This window comes from Saccoglossus kowalevskii, chromosome 8 (assembly GCF_978046115.1).
Source record: "Saccoglossus kowalevskii chromosome 8, keSacKowa6.1, whole genome shotgun sequence".
Lineage (NCBI taxonomy): Eukaryota > Metazoa > Hemichordata > Enteropneusta > Harrimaniidae > Saccoglossus > Saccoglossus kowalevskii.
In genome coordinates, this window is record NC_140648.1 from 17,237,891 (window position 1) to 17,255,177 (window position 17,287).

Genomic DNA, 17,287 nt, shown 5'->3' on the forward strand with positions numbered 1-17,287 from the left:
TCGTCTGAGACTGTTGCACCATCGAGTAGGCCACCAACAGCACCTTCAGCTTCATCTGAGACTGTCTCTCCAGGAACATCGAGTACACCACCAATGGCACCCTCAGGTTCATCAAGCTGGACATCAGCTACCCCACCTGCAGTAGCCTCTTGTTCGCTCATTCGAGTAGAATCATAAGCACAATTCCCAAGGTTTTCTTGCTCGCACTCTGGAAGGTACTGATTTAAATCTAAACTTTCTTCACTACCAGGAGTTGGCACAGTTGATGTCGTGGTCACTTTGAAACTTGTCATTTCAATCCCGTCTGATTCTAACTTATTTTTTGGACTCCTATGATGTGCAAGTCTGTTTAATGATCCAAGAGTGATTTTACCATGTGATGATTCCCCCTCTGCCCTCGCTTCATTCACACTAACAGGAGCTTGAGATTTCCCAAAACTAAGTTTACTTATTCCTTTACCAAATCTATCTACACCTTCGTTCTCGGAACCTGTGGAAGCACTGCTCAAACTGCGAACTCTTTCAGTTGAGGTAGGGGGCAGTATCTTAGGTGAGCCGGTCTCTGTTGATGTTTGACCTGCAATGAGTAAGGTAGCCGGCGACTTGGCAGGCATTAAAATTGGAGACATGGTGGTTTGCTCACTCTCGACAGAAAGCGTGTCGTCACTGGACTCTTTATGACTCTGATGGGCGCTGTAAGCAGATGGAGATGTTGCTTCCTGTGCTTGTTCAATTTCTACAGATGAGTCACGCTGTATATACGGTGATTCAGGTTGTGATACAGCCGGTCTAACTGCAACAGGAGCAGATAAAATAGGATAGGGAAGTTATAAGGGCGATGGGTTATGTAAAATTTGTAATGATGGAACGGAAGATATTTCTAACTTTCAATTTCTTTGCAAATCAACTATTAAATCACTTGAGAAGTTAATTCTATCTAGCTCTGGCCAATGGTGGAAAGTGCTCTGCAGGTATACTGGCAGACTAGTGAGTCGGTGAGATTATCTCCACAACAATATGGAAAGACCAGTGAGATAATCTCCACAAGAATACTGGGCAGACCAGTAAGTCAGTGACATAATCTCCACAGGAACACTGGGCAGATTAGTGAGTAAGATAATCTCTACAGGAATACTGGGCAGACCAGTAAGTCAGTGACATAATCTCCACAGGAACACTAGGCAGATCAGTGAGTAAGATAATCTCCACAGGAACACTGGGCAGATCAGTGAGTAAGATAATCTCTACAGGAATACTGGGCAGACCAGCAGGAAATTATCAATCATGGCAATTAAATATTATTCATCTAGTGAATAGGTGAATGAAAACTCAACTCAAGAAAAATTATGTTATTTATTTATATACATGCAATGCATAATTGTAACAATACATCTCAAAACGACAATTTATAATTAAAATACAATGTTTTTAAGCAGACTATGTATTCCATAAAGGATGTCTTATCACTTTAGCCTGATAAAATCAACATAAACATGCACGATTTAAATACAATGTGAAGCCACTTATAAGAATGTGTCTGATTGGCTATCCAACCCCCAACATCTAACAGTCAGACCAACCAAAGAGCAGCTTGCTTGTTGATAGGTTTTTTTGATGTATCAAATTCTGCCTTGCATACATGCTTCAACACAATAGGCATTCTACATAGTTGTCACATGACCATCACATTGGCAGAACAATTTTTGAAAGATAAATACTTTGATTAATATTTAATTCCAGCAGTGCCATATGAATATTTTACCTGAACCTGTATTTTTGCTATTAAAGTCAGAATAATTCTGATCAGGCTGTATTTGAGTTGACTGATCCTGGAAGTAAATGGAAGACGCAAGCAAGCGAAAAGGACTATGTTCACCCATTAACCGTGACCTTTCATCAAAGCCCCTTTCTATCAAGTTTGCATACTTAGGCAAAAGTTACTTTTGTTGCATGAAAAACCATCATCATCACCATCACCATCACTATCAGTTTAAAAAGATTTTCTGAACATTTACTGAGGATTTCAATTTGATATCACCCAGTGTAGTGCCCTTGTATCATTTAAACATCAGGAAAACTGCAATCGCATGACTATATATTGGATATATAAACCAGCGATTAAATCATCCAGCTCAGAAATGTTTTTAATAACAATACACGCTATAATTGGATAGCCATATAAAAATACCTGAATCAATTATCCATACAGGGCCAACTACGCTAACCATCTCAATCAATCTATACTTTATAATTACTGATGAAATATGTTTGGCTTTCAATTTGATGTATCCATAATTTCTATTTAAATTAAACGAACGAAACATACAACAAAAAATATACAATATAGCAGTACTATGAAATAACTGAAGACTATACATGAACCAATAATATGTACACAGTTGGATTTTTTTTTTTTTTGTAACAAACTAGTCAAGAGGTATGCTACCCATGCAATATTGGCAGTGTACATGTATTGACTTAAATAACGTACATTGACACAAGTGAAGTCAAAATCCTTCATAACTGATTAGTTATTATCACTATGTGTATCGTAACTTTTTTTTTTCATAATAAACTTCTAAATAGGTAAATCAAAGAGAGCTATCAGCAGCCAAGATTAATTTCTTACAGTACTTTCAACAGTTTGCTGAACTCAGAAACGCGTCTCAGAAAACACTTTTAGGTATACTCGATCGATGTACCCACAATGACAATTTGGTAAAATGTAAATTTGATATTTTTGACATCTCAGATTCCAGGTACATGTATGAGTATTAAGACATTGTGAGCAGCAGCAAAATCCCTGTGCACCATGCAAGCAGGAATGCATACAGACAACCATAGTAAATTCAAAGATTTTATATTGTGCTTTTACACTATTCTTTTTACCATGAAAGGGAAATTAACACAAAAAAAAAAAAATGTTCCCAATCTACAAATGTTTTTTTTTATTTCACTCATTTATGTATGAAAAAAATTCACATTTTAAATTCCAAGTATCATACGTTCTTAACATATTGCACAATATATTTGTCATAGTTCACAATATCAATGTGTTAAAAACAAAAGACCTCATCTTCATAAAAATAGAGCAGTAAATGTTTACGTTTTTAACTTATTTTTTATGAATTACATTTAAAGACATTTTGGGCTATTATATCATTTACATCTCTATATGTCACCATTTCCATGGTTACAAGTTTTCTTTTAGCAAAGTGTTCGCAAGTAAACAACTTGAGGGTCAGAGTTGAAATTTGATCAAAGCTGCAATCAAATGAACTCTCACACAAACTGATTGAAGAAGTGGATGGAATTTCTTTTTGGACATGATGGAATACACACGCGAACTGTAATAGTTTATACTGTACGCATACTGCTCGAAAAATCTTTTTCATCTTCAGGGAAAGTCCCTGAATCATCTGAATCACTGATTTCATCTTGTCCATCTGGTCTCCTAGCAACATCCTCACACTGCCTTGCATCAGGTTGTGTCCTAGCAGCAACAGTAAGTGTAGTTCTAGTTTCCTCACCTTCGGCTTGTTCGTTGTCTCTCACTTCACATTCCTTCTCAGCATATTCATTCTCCTCATCCTTGAAGTCACACTCTGGATCCAGATTTGTATCATCTTGACCGTTGTCTTGTTTTGTTTGATTTCTTTGAGTAAGACTTTCAAACTGCGATTGAACCATATCTTGCAATGCTACATCAAAGTCGCTAGAGGCTTCCTCAGAATCAATCTCAACGCCACCGATGGCACCTTCCACTTCATCCGAAGTTTCTTCAGATTCAAACTCTTCTTTGTGTGAAGTTGCTTCTTTTGTTCCATCTAATACACTCCCAACAGCATCTTGTGCTTCGTCTGAGACTGTTGCACCATCGAGTAGGCCACCAACAGCACCTTCAGCTTCATCTGAGACTGTCTCTCCAGTAACATCGAGTACACCACCAATGGCACCCTCAGGTTCATCAAGCTGGACATCAGCTACCCCACCTGCAGTAGCCTCTTGTTCGCTCATTCGAGTAGAATCATAAGCACAATTCCCAAGGTTTTCTTGCTCGCACTCTGGAAGGTACTGATTTAAATCTAAACTTTCTTCACTACCAGGAGTTGGCACAGTTGATGTCGTGGTCACTTTGAAACTTGTCATTTCAATCCCGTCTGATTCTAACTTATTTTTTGGACTCCTATGATGTGCAAGTCTGTTTAATGATCCAAGAGTGATTTTACCATGTGATGATTCCCCCTCTGCCCTCGCTTCATTCACACTAACAGGAGCTTGAGATTTCCCAAAACTAAGTTTACTTATTCCTTTACCAAATCTATCTACACCTTCGTTCTCGGAACCTGTGGAAGCACTGCTCAAACTGCGAACTCTTTCAGTTGAGGTAGGGGGCAGTATCTTAGGTGAGCCGGTCTCTGTTGATGTTTGACCTGCAATGAGTAAGGTAGCCGGCGACTTGGCAGGCATTAAAATTGGAGACATGGTGGTTTGCTCACTCTCGACAGAAAGCGTGTCGTCACTGGACTCTTTATGACTCTGATGGGCGCTGTAAGCAGATGGAGATGTTGCTTCCTGTGCTTGTTCAATTTCTACAGATGAGTCACGCTGTATATACGGTGATTCAGGTTGTGATACAGCCGGTCTAACTGCAACAGGAGCAGACATTCTAACACCTGGTGGGCAAAATGAAATAATGTTATTTCACTAGAACTAAAAATACACAAGTTGACAATATAATGCACATATGTGGTATGAATGATCTAATGGAAAGATTTCCACTTTTGAAATAAAACATACTATTCCATTCAGTATAATTTTCACTTAAAACAACCATTTGATAAACTGATATACATCACAAAATGCATGTAAATAAAATAATGATAGAGTTCATACTGCTCATTTACATCTTCAGCGAATATAAATATCAAGTTAAACAAGCCATGCATGGCACAGTCCCAGTTAGTTATCAAATTTAAGATATATAGTTTTGTTTATAGTAATATAACTGGAATATAAACATGTCAGGAATATGATTACGATGATTGTTTAACATTAAAATGATTGACATTTGTATCTGATCGTCAAACAAGTACTTGTTAATATTGAGAAATGTTGCTCTGGAAAAGCATTAATCAAAACAAAATCAGCCATTTTGAATACATGAATATATCTATACCATGATGTATAATGAATATGTAAAATTTGAACATAATCAGTCAAAGCATGTTAGAGATATGGCTCTAGAACCACATTCATTAAAACAAAATGGCCGCCAGTCGGTTATCATGTCCACAAGAGAATTCATGGCATCGGCGCCACCTGTTGACACTATGCCACTACTATTACTTTCCCTTCACTTATGGGCAAGCCAAAAAGAAAACTCTGTATAAAAAAAAATCTTTGGTAAATCTTTAGCTGCTGAGCTATGCATGTGAGTAAGTTTGGGATTAAAATGAAATTGACTCGCCTTGATATGCCGGTACTTGATGAACAAATTCAATAGATCTTCTTTGAGATGTTGTAAAACCTGATACTTTATCAACAGAGGCAAACACTGATCTCTGTATCGCTGGATCTGATGACGGTGTTCTAAATTAAATTAAATTAAATTAAATAAATAAATAAATAAATAAATAAATAAATACATGAATAAGCATTTTGTGACATGCAGCAACAAAAGCCACGTTACACCATTATCAGACTACAACTGTTTTTACAATAACTGAATTTTGTGAATGATATGAAATAAATAAAAAAAAGTTTCTTTCTTTTTCTGATTGATAATAAACATGTAATGTACTTGCCCTATTAGTAGCTCATTTGTAAATTAAAGGGGCATGTTTTATTGTCAAAATAAGTCATTTTTAAATGATCCACCATACCAAATAATGTAAATTGGCGTTTATGTACATTTATACAAGAGCAAATATGGTGATCTCATGAATCAACAAACTATAGTGGTGAGAAACGAACAAGGCCCATTCTTCATTGTGAACCACTTCATAGACGAACATTGACCTACCTTCTGGCATAAGACTGATCTGAATATGTTCTGAATGGTGTTTGTACAGCAGATGCTGGTACAGCCATACCAGGATGTGAGGTAGGGCCGTGTATTAAAGGCGGTCCGGTCGAATGAGGCAAATCAAGCAATATAGCTATCGCTTCCATTTTACGCTGTCTAGCCTTTGTGCGACCTTTGAAAGAAATAGAACAAGGTTAATAGGGAGTGAAATGAAATTGCCCACTGAGGTTTTAGGCTACATTTTAGCTAATTTGACTCGATGCAAGAATTAACAGATTTTTAATTTAGCTAAAGTACCAACAGTTTTATTGTGAGTATATATTTTATTTAAAATTAGTGACATCTTGAATTCTAATAGCGAAATTAAAGATTAGCGAAAAAGTACAGATAAAAAGGGAATAACATGTTTTATTGAATGGGTCCATGGTTACAAAACATTTACTAAAAATAGAACTGTTGTAAACATAAGATGCCATTCAGTGTGAACTGTGTTAATATTGCAGAATCAACAAAAATGATGCCACTAATGCAGCTATTAAATATTGGACATTGTACTATGCATTCCATGAAGAAAAGAATTTGTTTTATAAAATTCAAATGATGGTTGAAAACCACAATACCAATCACCACACGTTTAGAATGCATAGCCATAAATCAACCAATGACTGATTGAAACTTGCAAAGGCTCATGGGTAATGGACATTGGCAAATTGCTTCAATGGCCAATGAAGACATCTTCTTGAAATTTAAATGAAGCATGAGATTCTTCCAGGGTGAATGTTTTATAAATATTTTATAAATGTCCATAAAACACATTCATGCCTTTATGAAATACACAGTATTTGACTCACCTTTTGTTAATCTTTGCTTGGCAGCCATACATCTAATGTGATCATCAAATATAAACCTTGCACTCAACAGTGGCATGGGTTTAACATGTGCACTGTTAGCCCTCTTGTGTATAGTTACATGTAAAGATCTACTGTCTTCTTTGTCACCAGTAACTTCAACATCCTAGAAATAGCAAATATTTCAATTGTTACTACCGATACATTTCCCTCATCGTAACTTTGAAGCATTCACATAGATGAGGTAAATACAGAGGCTGAGTACCCTTTTTATTAGCCTTTTCACAATCAGACATTCTCGCCCAAATATTTTTGCCATTTTCCCTAATATTTTTCAATATTCCTGGAAATGAACCATAATTTTGAAGCCAACAGACACAATTTTAGTCAATTTTCAGTTTTTACTCCAAAAATTTGGCTTTTTTCATAAACAGGACTATTTTGTAAAATTTGTGATGAAAAGATGGAACTGATGGTTAAAAGACTAAATATTTATCCAATTGCTGTATATCTGACTGCGTAACTTGATGATGGATGTGGCTACCATTTTTTGCATGGGAATTGCCTGAAACTTTGATAAACCTGTGACTTGAAAGTTCAAAGTAAAAAACCTTGAGTGCCTAAACCAGTTTCTGAATTATCAACCTCATTTGTATGTATTTTTTCAAAACGGCAATAATTAGGATTAACGCTATCATAAAATGGTGAAATCAAAAGTCATTGTTTCCACGGAAACCAAGTCAGATTAATTGGTTGGAACATTTCACTCAGCAAAAACTTTTAGTTTTCAATTTTTAGTCACATCTATCATTAAGAGGCAGCACAGTATATATGATGTTGTAGACTGATTTGGAATGAACCTAAGAATAACAATTAAAATTCCTGTACGTATTCACTGTAATGAGATTATGTTTATTACATGTATGTAAATGCCAAAAATATATTGTGTGTTATTATAAAATCTGTTAATGGATCTACCATAAAATATGTATTAGAAACCGCATCCCTAATAGAAGTCGCAACCATTCTTTTTGAACAATTGAGAACCAAAAATTCACCATTTCTCATATGTGTAGATGCTCTAATAGAAGCCGCATCCCCTCTATTGCATTGTACTATTTTAATGGAAGCTGCGGCTTCTAACAGATTTTACGGTAACTTGTTCATGAAGTAATGACAAGGTTGATGAAGTGTATTCATGGCACAGAGTTACAGTCAACAGTATCAGTAAATATGATATGAATTACTCTTAGCATAAGTCACTCTAGTTAACAGCCAAGAGACATTGCAAACTGTTGTAAATGTTGATATGATCAAGTGAAGACATGAGCAGTGACTAAAAGTCGCTGCAAATCCTTGAATAAATACCATTTTTCACTGAATATTTGTCTGTTGTGAAACTGTAGAAGTATACAACTTCCATGTTAATATCTAGTCATAAACATTACACAAGTTGACACAGATAATAAATACTTCTCTGTACCTGTAGTGGTCCTACAAATGTTGCCACGCCCCATCCTAGCTTCTTTGTATCTGGTTCCACCAGTATCAACTGCAGTGGGTCAATTACAAGAAAACGTCTTTGTCGTTTAGGACTACGAACAAAAATAAATAGATAGTATTGGAATAAACTAATGTAACATTTTATCAAAATCACACAGTTTTGTGAAATTGATGTAAACATACTCCACCCGTGCGTAATTCTACCACGAGTTTGCATATTTAACCTTTGTGAAAAGATAAACCTGATTGGAAATTCCTGTATTAAAAAACACGCCCAAACAGAATTGGGGACAGCATATGGTAATACACAAAATCATGGAAAATTTAACATTAGCTGAAAGGATCATGGCTAGCAAAGATGTAAACAACCCAGACGCACACCTGTTTTTGAATATTACGCTACTTAGTAAAGTCAATGGAGATAGCTACATGTATTTCAACACTATTTTGGCATCATGAACAATGGATGTCTACGATATTACAAAACAGTTGTAAAAACTCTGTTACTTACTTTGTCACCTTATCTTTATGCACAACAGTACATGCAATAAGATCTCTATTATCTGAAGACAAACAAAACAAAAGACTATATCAACCCTTAAAACATCCATAATATACAAACACTCATGAAAAATAATATGATGAGCACATATGCACAGTCCTTAGATTTAAACACTTTGATCAGAAAGCAAGGTAATTACACGCGCAACAACTACAAACTAATTTAACTACAGTAAACCATAACATTTCTGTTGTAGGATTTTATTGCGATATGATGAATGAAGAGAGTCTGTGAAGACAAAATTGCAAAAGTCACTGCGACTCCTCATTTTAAAGGGCCAGTCAATATGCAGTGCGTATTCAAATTCTGCGTGAACACACAATATATTTTACACATGTTGTATATGTCAAATACATGTCAAATATGAAATTTACTACGTTATTTTAGGAACTTCGCTATCATTGGTTGCCTTCATTACCATAGATATTCTCTGTTTATTCCGCTAATAGCTGAATACACCCATGCAGTGGATAGAATATGCGATGAATTGTTTTCTTTAAAAAAAAAATTGAAGCGAGTGAACACCACTGAAATAATGAATCCACTCAAATTAAACCTATGAATATTTCTCGTTCTACAATATGCTCAAAATAGTAAAACAATATCATGTACTTCCAAGATACTGCTGTTACAACTATGAAATTCTTCAGTCACATGATGGCCAGTTTTTGATCAACTTACTTAAATCTAATTTATCGGTTACGCTAACCAGCTCTTCCTGCCTTGTTAATGGTAACCTTGTTTCCGTTTCTCCACACAGGGTCAAGGACAGATCTCGTAACATGAAAAATACTCTAATAGCCTGAAATATACAAAAAAAGTGAAATTATTTGATATATGTAGATAGTATAACAATATGGTACATTAACCATAATGACATACTTTATCCTTTTCACCACCAGTTCCCTCTTTTCATCACAAAATAGTCTTGTTTATAGTCTGCACTTTCCTTCAGAAGATTGGGACAAAAATAGCCAAATATTTTTGAGTAAAAAATAAAAACTGACTCCAATTTTGTTTGTTGTCTCCAAAATTAGAGTACATTTCCAGAAATATTGAAAAAAATATAAGAAAAAAAGTGCTGAAAAATTTTACTGGGGTCTTAGAACACAAAATGTCAGCGACTTTTGTGAAATTTCTTTTTCATCGCGTAAATTCTGAGGAGCAAAAATTAAACTGTTTACAGTATTTAGAAAAGCCTTTTTCAGCAAAACTTTTCAACAAACTAAACTACCACCGATGTTTCTCCTGATGCAGAAAAGGTGACTATGATGGATGACAGGAATACATATATTTTAATTAACTAATTAAAGTGGATATGTTTGAAAAACAATACTATAAAATCTGTATTAGAAGCTGCGGCTTCTATTAAAATGGTACAATGCAACAGAGGGGATGCAGCTTCTATTAGATCTACACATATGCGAAATGATGAATTTTTGGTTCTCAATTGTTCAAAAGGAAAGGGTGTGACTTCTATCAGAGATGCGGCTTCTAATACAGATTTTACGGTACTCATTAATATGGAATTCACCTACAAGTCCACAAGTAGGACTGGTTATGCATTCAGTGCACTAAAACATGGATGAAACCTAGATAGACATCAAATCTGACACCATGCCTTTCTAAATTTGGGTAGTACTCATCAAATTTAAATCAATTAAGTCACACAAAAAAACGATCAGTAACACCACGTTTGAATGAAAATGGTTGATGACATGTTCAAATTTTGATTTTTGGTGCTTATATTTGGTGTGCATATAAGTTATAAACCAATCGACATATGTTTTTCATTATCTTTGTAGAAACTTTGACCAAGAACGCAAGACATGTCGAGAAATGATGCAGGATGGATGTAACCCAAAACATAATCCCTGTGTCAAACATGTATTGGACTAATACACAGGCTTTCTAGAAGATTATTGAGTAGAAGGCCCCATACTAAACAATTTTGAATAAAACGACAGTCAACTCATTCTCTTTTTATGCAAATCAGCCAAAACACTATTTACCTGAATAGATTATTTCTACAGCAGTTCAACTATGCTGGTAGTTGATATCAAAATAGATGAATTATTACTCTGGGTTGTATAATCTCACAATTTTATGTTGCAAACAATGTAATATTTGTTGTATCACTTCAAACATGACAACTGTCCTGTTTTTTATATAGTTGGCTACCAATAAATTTATAGCTTGATTTTCTTGACTTTTACAATATAGCTTTAATTTATGCAGTTATTATGAGAATCCAGGTAAAACTTATTGATAATGTTGATTTCTGAGCCATTTACTATTGATTCTCATATTAAAAATGTTTTAGATAAAACTCATTGAAAATGTTCAGTCATTTATTGTTGTTTCTCGTAGGAAAATTGTTTTGTCATAAATTTTGTTCTGGTAAATATGTACATGTAGTTATTTGATGGGTACACATGGCTGTGAAGATTTAGTGAGAAATTCTGCATTTTTCATCTAAAATATTATTACATACATTTTATTTTATAAAAAAAGTCCAAAAGTCAATGACTTGTGTCTGAAAAAAACAATTACTGTAAAATCTGTATTAGAAACCCCGGCTTCTATTAAAATGGTACAATGCAACAGAGGGGAGGTTATTCAAAAAAAATGGGTGCGACTTCTATTAGGGATGCGGCTTCTAATACAGATTTTACGGTATGTAAAATAATGTAAGGTAACAAAAACAAATTAATAATTTTATACTCTTATTATATATAGTTAAATATCCCTGAAAATGAAGTGATAATTATTCTACTCCATTCCTGACATCTTTAAAGACATCACTTCATCACTTACTCGTCTTGTTCGTTCTAGATCTCCAGAGGGCAGTCTTTTAGCAAATTCAATTCCAGTTAACGGTGTACCAGTTGGTGCCAGTAGAATAGAGGCATCCATGGTTAGGAACTCAACATTTAAAGGTCTCAACTGGAAAACAAAGAACAAATTAATTTTTACAATGAAGAAGAATTTTTAAATCGGTGCATGGTTGTGATATTTCAATGCAAGGCTGAGTACACAATGAGCTGGTACCGTAATCATGTAAGAGGTCTATTCACTTGATTGGTGGGTCCACAACTTCCAGCCAACAATATAACACTTGCCCGATTATTCACCCTTTCACAGAAATGCATGTGTATCATTTGAATACCATTCTGACCAATAATGTGACAACAGCTCATCCCAAAACTTCATTTAGCTGTTGCCAGCCACCAAGTAGATATTCAAACAGAAAAAGTGCTTTCAATACTTTAATACATGCACCTTAGGGAGGGATATACTGAGGGAAATAGTTGATTATGATTTGATATTATTTTGTAAGCCTAAAATGTTGAGTGAAACACATTTAGAGCAGAAAACAACAGCACACATTGTCAGATGAGCAATATTATTCTAAATGAGAAAAGATTTGAAGTTGAATTCTGTGTAAACAGGCTGTAGAGGTACACATACAGTAATTTGACTGACATGCCAGTAATATTGCTATTATCCAGTTTAACGACACCCATAAAATCGTATACTGTGTTTAACATATAGAGTAAAATTTGTCCCCTTCAATGTGTTAATGGGCACATAAGTAAAAACAAAGTGAACTCACCTGCAGGTTCTTGTACTCGTCTTCAAACATGTCTAGAAACAATTCATCCCCCTTAAAGAAATTCCTCAGCATTAATTTGCTCTCCTCCCTTGAACCCTGTTAAATAAACAATAGATCATGTATACCATCCAGGATTCTAGTCAACTTGTGTGTCATGCTGAACATCCACACATTATCTAATGTGAACAAAATGGCCCCCAAACGGCCATCTTGATTAGGATCATGTGCAAGCCAATAAGAATCATCACACCAAATATGATGTCAATTAATTGAAAATATTCATAAACGCAAGATGACTGTAACACTTTCAAATGTGTTCACAACTTTTTTGAACACAACCGTACAGGTTTTTACAGTCTGTAATTTCTATTGTATTTGCAACGAGAAGTATAATAATTGACAGCAACACTTGGTCATATCATACTAAAACCAGGTGAGTCATGCTTACCTCAATACAAGCTAAATGCATATCTTGTAGAAAACATTGACCATCTGAATACACTAATTGTTTCAATAATAAAATTGACATCTGTAATGTAACTGGCCTTACTTTACTGTTATATTGACAACTCAGACTTAGTATTGTGATTAATTTCTCCACTAAACTGCAATTGTAATACTGTTTATCCTGCAATACCAGATAAATACAAAATGAGATTATACATTTAGCAGTGATCAATCACGTTATCTGTTATATTTACAATATAACTAATTTACAATATAATTTACAATATAACTAATATTTACAATATAACTAATGTTCAATATCAATGTTTACAATATAACTAATGTTCAATATCAATGTTGACGATGTTCTGCATTGACGTTAACAATGTTCAATATCAATGTTTTGCCTCAATGTTGACAATGTTTTGCCTCAATGTTGACAATGTTCAATATTAATTTTTTGCCTCAATGTTCTGCATCAGTGTTTACAATGTTCTGCATCAGTGTTTACAATGTTCTGCATCAGTGTTTACAATGTTCTGCATCAGTGTTTACAATGTTCTGCATCAGTGTTTACAATGTTCTGCATCAGTGTTTACAATGTTCTGCATCAGTGTTTACAATGTTCAGCATCAGTGTTTACAATGTTGTGCATCAGTGTTTACAATGTTGTGCATCAGTGTTTACAATGTTCTGCATCAGTGTTTACAATGTTCTGCATCAGTGTTTACAATGTTCTGCATCAGTGTTTACAATGTTCAGCATCAGTGTTGACAATGTACTGCATCAGTGTTTACAATGTTCTGCATCAGTGTTGACAATGTTCAGCATCAATATTGACAATGTTCTGCATCAGAGTTTACAATGTTCAGCATCAGTGTTTACAATGTTCAGCATCAGTGTTGACAATGTTCAACATCAGTGTTGACAATGTTCTGCATCAGTGTTTACAATGTTCTGCATCAGTGTTTACAATGTTCTGCATCAGTGTTTACAATGTTCTGCATCAGTGTTGACAATGTTCAGCATCAGTGTTGACAATGTTCTGCATCAGTGTTGACAATGTTCAACATCAGTGTTGACAATGTTCTGCATCAGTGTTTACAATGTTCTGCATCAGTGTTTACAATGTTCTGCATCAGTGTTGACAATGTTCAGCATCAATATTGACAATGTTCTGCATCAGAGTTTACAATATTCTGCATCAGTGTTTACAATGTTCAGCATCAGTGTTGACAATGTTCTGCATCAGTGTTTACAATGTTCAACATCAGTGTTGACAATGTTCTGCATCAGTGTTTACAATGTTCTGCATCAGTGTTTACAATGTTCTGCATCAGTGTTTACAATGTTCTGCATCAGTGTTTACAATATTCTGCATCAGTGTTTACAATGTTCAGCATCAGTGTTGACAATGTTCTGCATCAGTGTTTACAATGTTCAACATCAGTGTTGACAATGTTCAGCATCAGTGTTGACAATGTTCAGTAACAATGATGACAATGATCAGTATCAATGTTGACAAGGTTCTGCATCAATATTGACAATGTTCAGCATCAGTGTTGACAATGTTCAGTAACAATGATGACAATGTTCAGTAACAATGATGACAATGATCAGTATCAATGTTGACAAGGTTCTGCATCAATATTGACAATGTTCAGTAACAATGTTGACAATGTTCAGTAACAATGATGACAATGATCAGTATCAATGTTGACAAGGTTCTGCATCAATGTTGACAAGGTTCTGCATCAATGTTGACAAGGTTCTGCATCAATGTTGACAAGGTTCCGCATCAGTGTTGACAATGTTCTGCATCAGTGTTGACAATGTTCTGCATCAGTGTTGACAATGTTCTGCATCAGTGTTGACAATGTTCTGCATCAGTGTTTACAATGTTCTGCATCAGTGTTTACAATGTTCTGCATCAGTGTTTACAATGTTCTGCATCAGTGTTTACAATGTTCTGCATCAATGTTGACAATGTTCTGCATCAGTGTTGACAATGTTCTGCATCAGTGTTTACAATGTTCAGCATCAGTGTTTACAATGTTCTGCATCAGTGTTTACAATGTTCTGCATCAGTGTTTACAATGTTCAGCATCAGTGTTTACAATGTTCTGCATCAATGTTGACAATGTTCTGCATCAGTGTTGACAATGTTCTGCATCAGTGTTTACAATGTTCAGCATCAGTGTTTACAATGTTCTGCATCAGTGTTTACAATGTTCTGCATCAGTGTTTACAATGTTCAGCATCAGTGTTTACAATGTTCTGCATCAGTGTTGACAATGTTCAGCATCAGTGTTTACAATGCTCTGCATCAGTGTTGACAATGTTCTGCATCAATGTTGACAATGTTCTGCATCAGTGTTGACAATGTTCTGCATCAGTGTTGACAATGTTCTGCATCAGTGTTGACAATGTTCTGCATCAGTGTTGACAATGTTCTGCATCAGTGTTGACAATGTTCTGCATCAGTGTTTACAATGTTCTGCATCAGTGTTTACAATGTTCTGCATCAGTGTTTACAATGTTCAGCATCAGTGTTTACAATGTTCAGCATCAGTGTTGACAATGTTCAGCATCAGTGTTTACAATGCTCTGCATCAGTGTTTACAATGTTCTGCATCAATGTTGACAATGTTCTGCATCAGTGTTGACAATGTTCTGCATCAGTGTTGACAATGTTCTGCATCAGTGTTTACAATGTTCAGCATCAGTGTTGATAATGTTCAGCATCAGTGTTGACAATGTTCAGTAACAATGATGACACTGATCAGTATCAATGTTGACAATGTTCTGCATCAATATTGACAATGTTCTGCATCAGTGTTTACAATGTTCTGCATCAATATTGACAATGTTCTGCATCAGTGTTTACAATGTTCTGCATCAGTGTTTACAATGTTCTGCATCAGTGTTTACAATGTTCGATATGAATGTTGAATGAAATAATGTTCAATGCTGACATCAATTATGTTCAATGTTAGGATAAATAAAGTTCAATGCTAACAATCTTCAAAAAAATAAAAAAAATAAAAAAATAAACATGAATATTTGAAAATGTTTATTAATATCACTACATACCTGTTTCCTTGAAGTTAGTTTGCCAGCATCTAATATCTCGGGTCTGATGCTTTCATTTGTACCAAGTGCATACAACAAACATAGTGAAAATAACGCCTTATAGTCAGAGTCACTGCACTCTAACGTGTTGATAATAGCCAACCAGTAAGGTCTAGAAATGAAACAAAACTTTTATGAACTGATCAAAATTTTTTACAGAAAACACTGTACTGGAATTGTTTTTGAAAGATCAGTAATAATAGATTGGGTTCGCAGTTATCAGCAGCACTGGATTTCGCCCGAGACCATTGAAAACCTGTTTTCAAGGGTCCATGGTTTGGCTTGAGGCCACCAGCAGTAATTTGGTTTGGTTTAGAGGTTATTGGCAGTATTGGGTTTGGTTTGGGGTTATCAGTACTTGGTTTGGTTTGGGGTTACCAGTAGTACTGAGTTTTGTTTGACCTTATCAGTAGTACTGAGTTTCGTTTGACCTTATCAGTAGTACTGGGTTTGGTTTGGGGTTATCAGTAGTATTGGGTTTGGTTTGGGGTTATCAGTAGTACTGGGTATTGTTTGGGGTTATCAGCAGTACTGGGTTTGGTTTGGGGTTACCAGCAGTACTGGGTTTGGTTTGGGGTTATCAGTAGTGCTGGGTTTGGTTTGGGGTTATCAGCAGTACTGGGTTTATTTTGGGGTTATCAGTAGTATTGGGTTTAGTTTGGGGTTACCAGTACTTGGTTTGGTTTGGGGTTATCAGTAGTACTGAGTTTCGTTTGGGGTTAGCAGTACTGGGTTTGGTTTGGAGTTATCAGCAGTACTGGGTTTGGTTTGGGGTTATCAGTAGTACTGGGTTTGGTTGGGATTATCAGCAGTACTGGGTTTGGTTTGGGGTTATCAGTAGTACTGGGTTTGGTTTAAGGTTATCAGCAGTACTGGGTTTGGTCTGGGGTTATCAGTAGTACTGGGTTTGGTTTGGGCTTACCAGCAGTACTGGGTATGGTTTGGGGTTATCAGTAGTACTGGGTTTGTGTTTGGGGTTATCAGTAGTACTGGGTTTGGTTTGGGGTTATCAGGAGTACTGGGTTTGGTTCGGGGTTATCAGTAGTACTGGGTTTGGTTTGGGGTTATCAGCAGTACTGGGTTTGGTTTGGGGTTATCAGGAGTACTGGGTTTGGTTTGGGGTTATCAGTAGTACTGGGTTTGGTTTGGGG

At 35.5% G+C, this 17,287-nt stretch overlaps 1 protein-coding gene across 1 annotated transcript in view; it reads right to left on the reverse strand.

The window, feature by feature from the left end:
• Nucleotides 1-1,334: 1,334 nt before the first annotated feature.
• Nucleotides 1,335-17,287, reverse strand: part of LOC100374463 (protein CLEC16A-like) — a 45,777-nt gene continuing 29,824 nt past the window's right edge. Inside the window, exons 13-23 of the mRNA XM_085502277.1 lie at nt 16,098-16,248; nt 13,006-13,185; nt 12,558-12,653; nt 11,759-11,887; nt 9,623-9,743; nt 8,891-8,942; nt 8,360-8,471; nt 6,880-7,042; nt 6,026-6,200; nt 5,471-5,592; nt 1,335-4,676 (exon numbers count right to left, since the gene is read on the reverse strand). Of these exons, the coding sequence (XP_085358403.1) occupies nt 3,358-4,676; nt 5,471-5,592; nt 6,026-6,200; nt 6,880-7,042; nt 8,360-8,471; nt 8,891-8,942; nt 9,623-9,743; nt 11,759-11,887; nt 12,558-12,653; nt 13,006-13,185; nt 16,098-16,248 (2,620 nt within the window). The 3' untranslated portion in view covers nt 1,335-3,357. The remainder of the gene's footprint in view (nt 4,677-5,470; nt 5,593-6,025; nt 6,201-6,879; nt 7,043-8,359; nt 8,472-8,890; nt 8,943-9,622; nt 9,744-11,758; nt 11,888-12,557; nt 12,654-13,005; nt 13,186-16,097; nt 16,249-17,287) is intronic.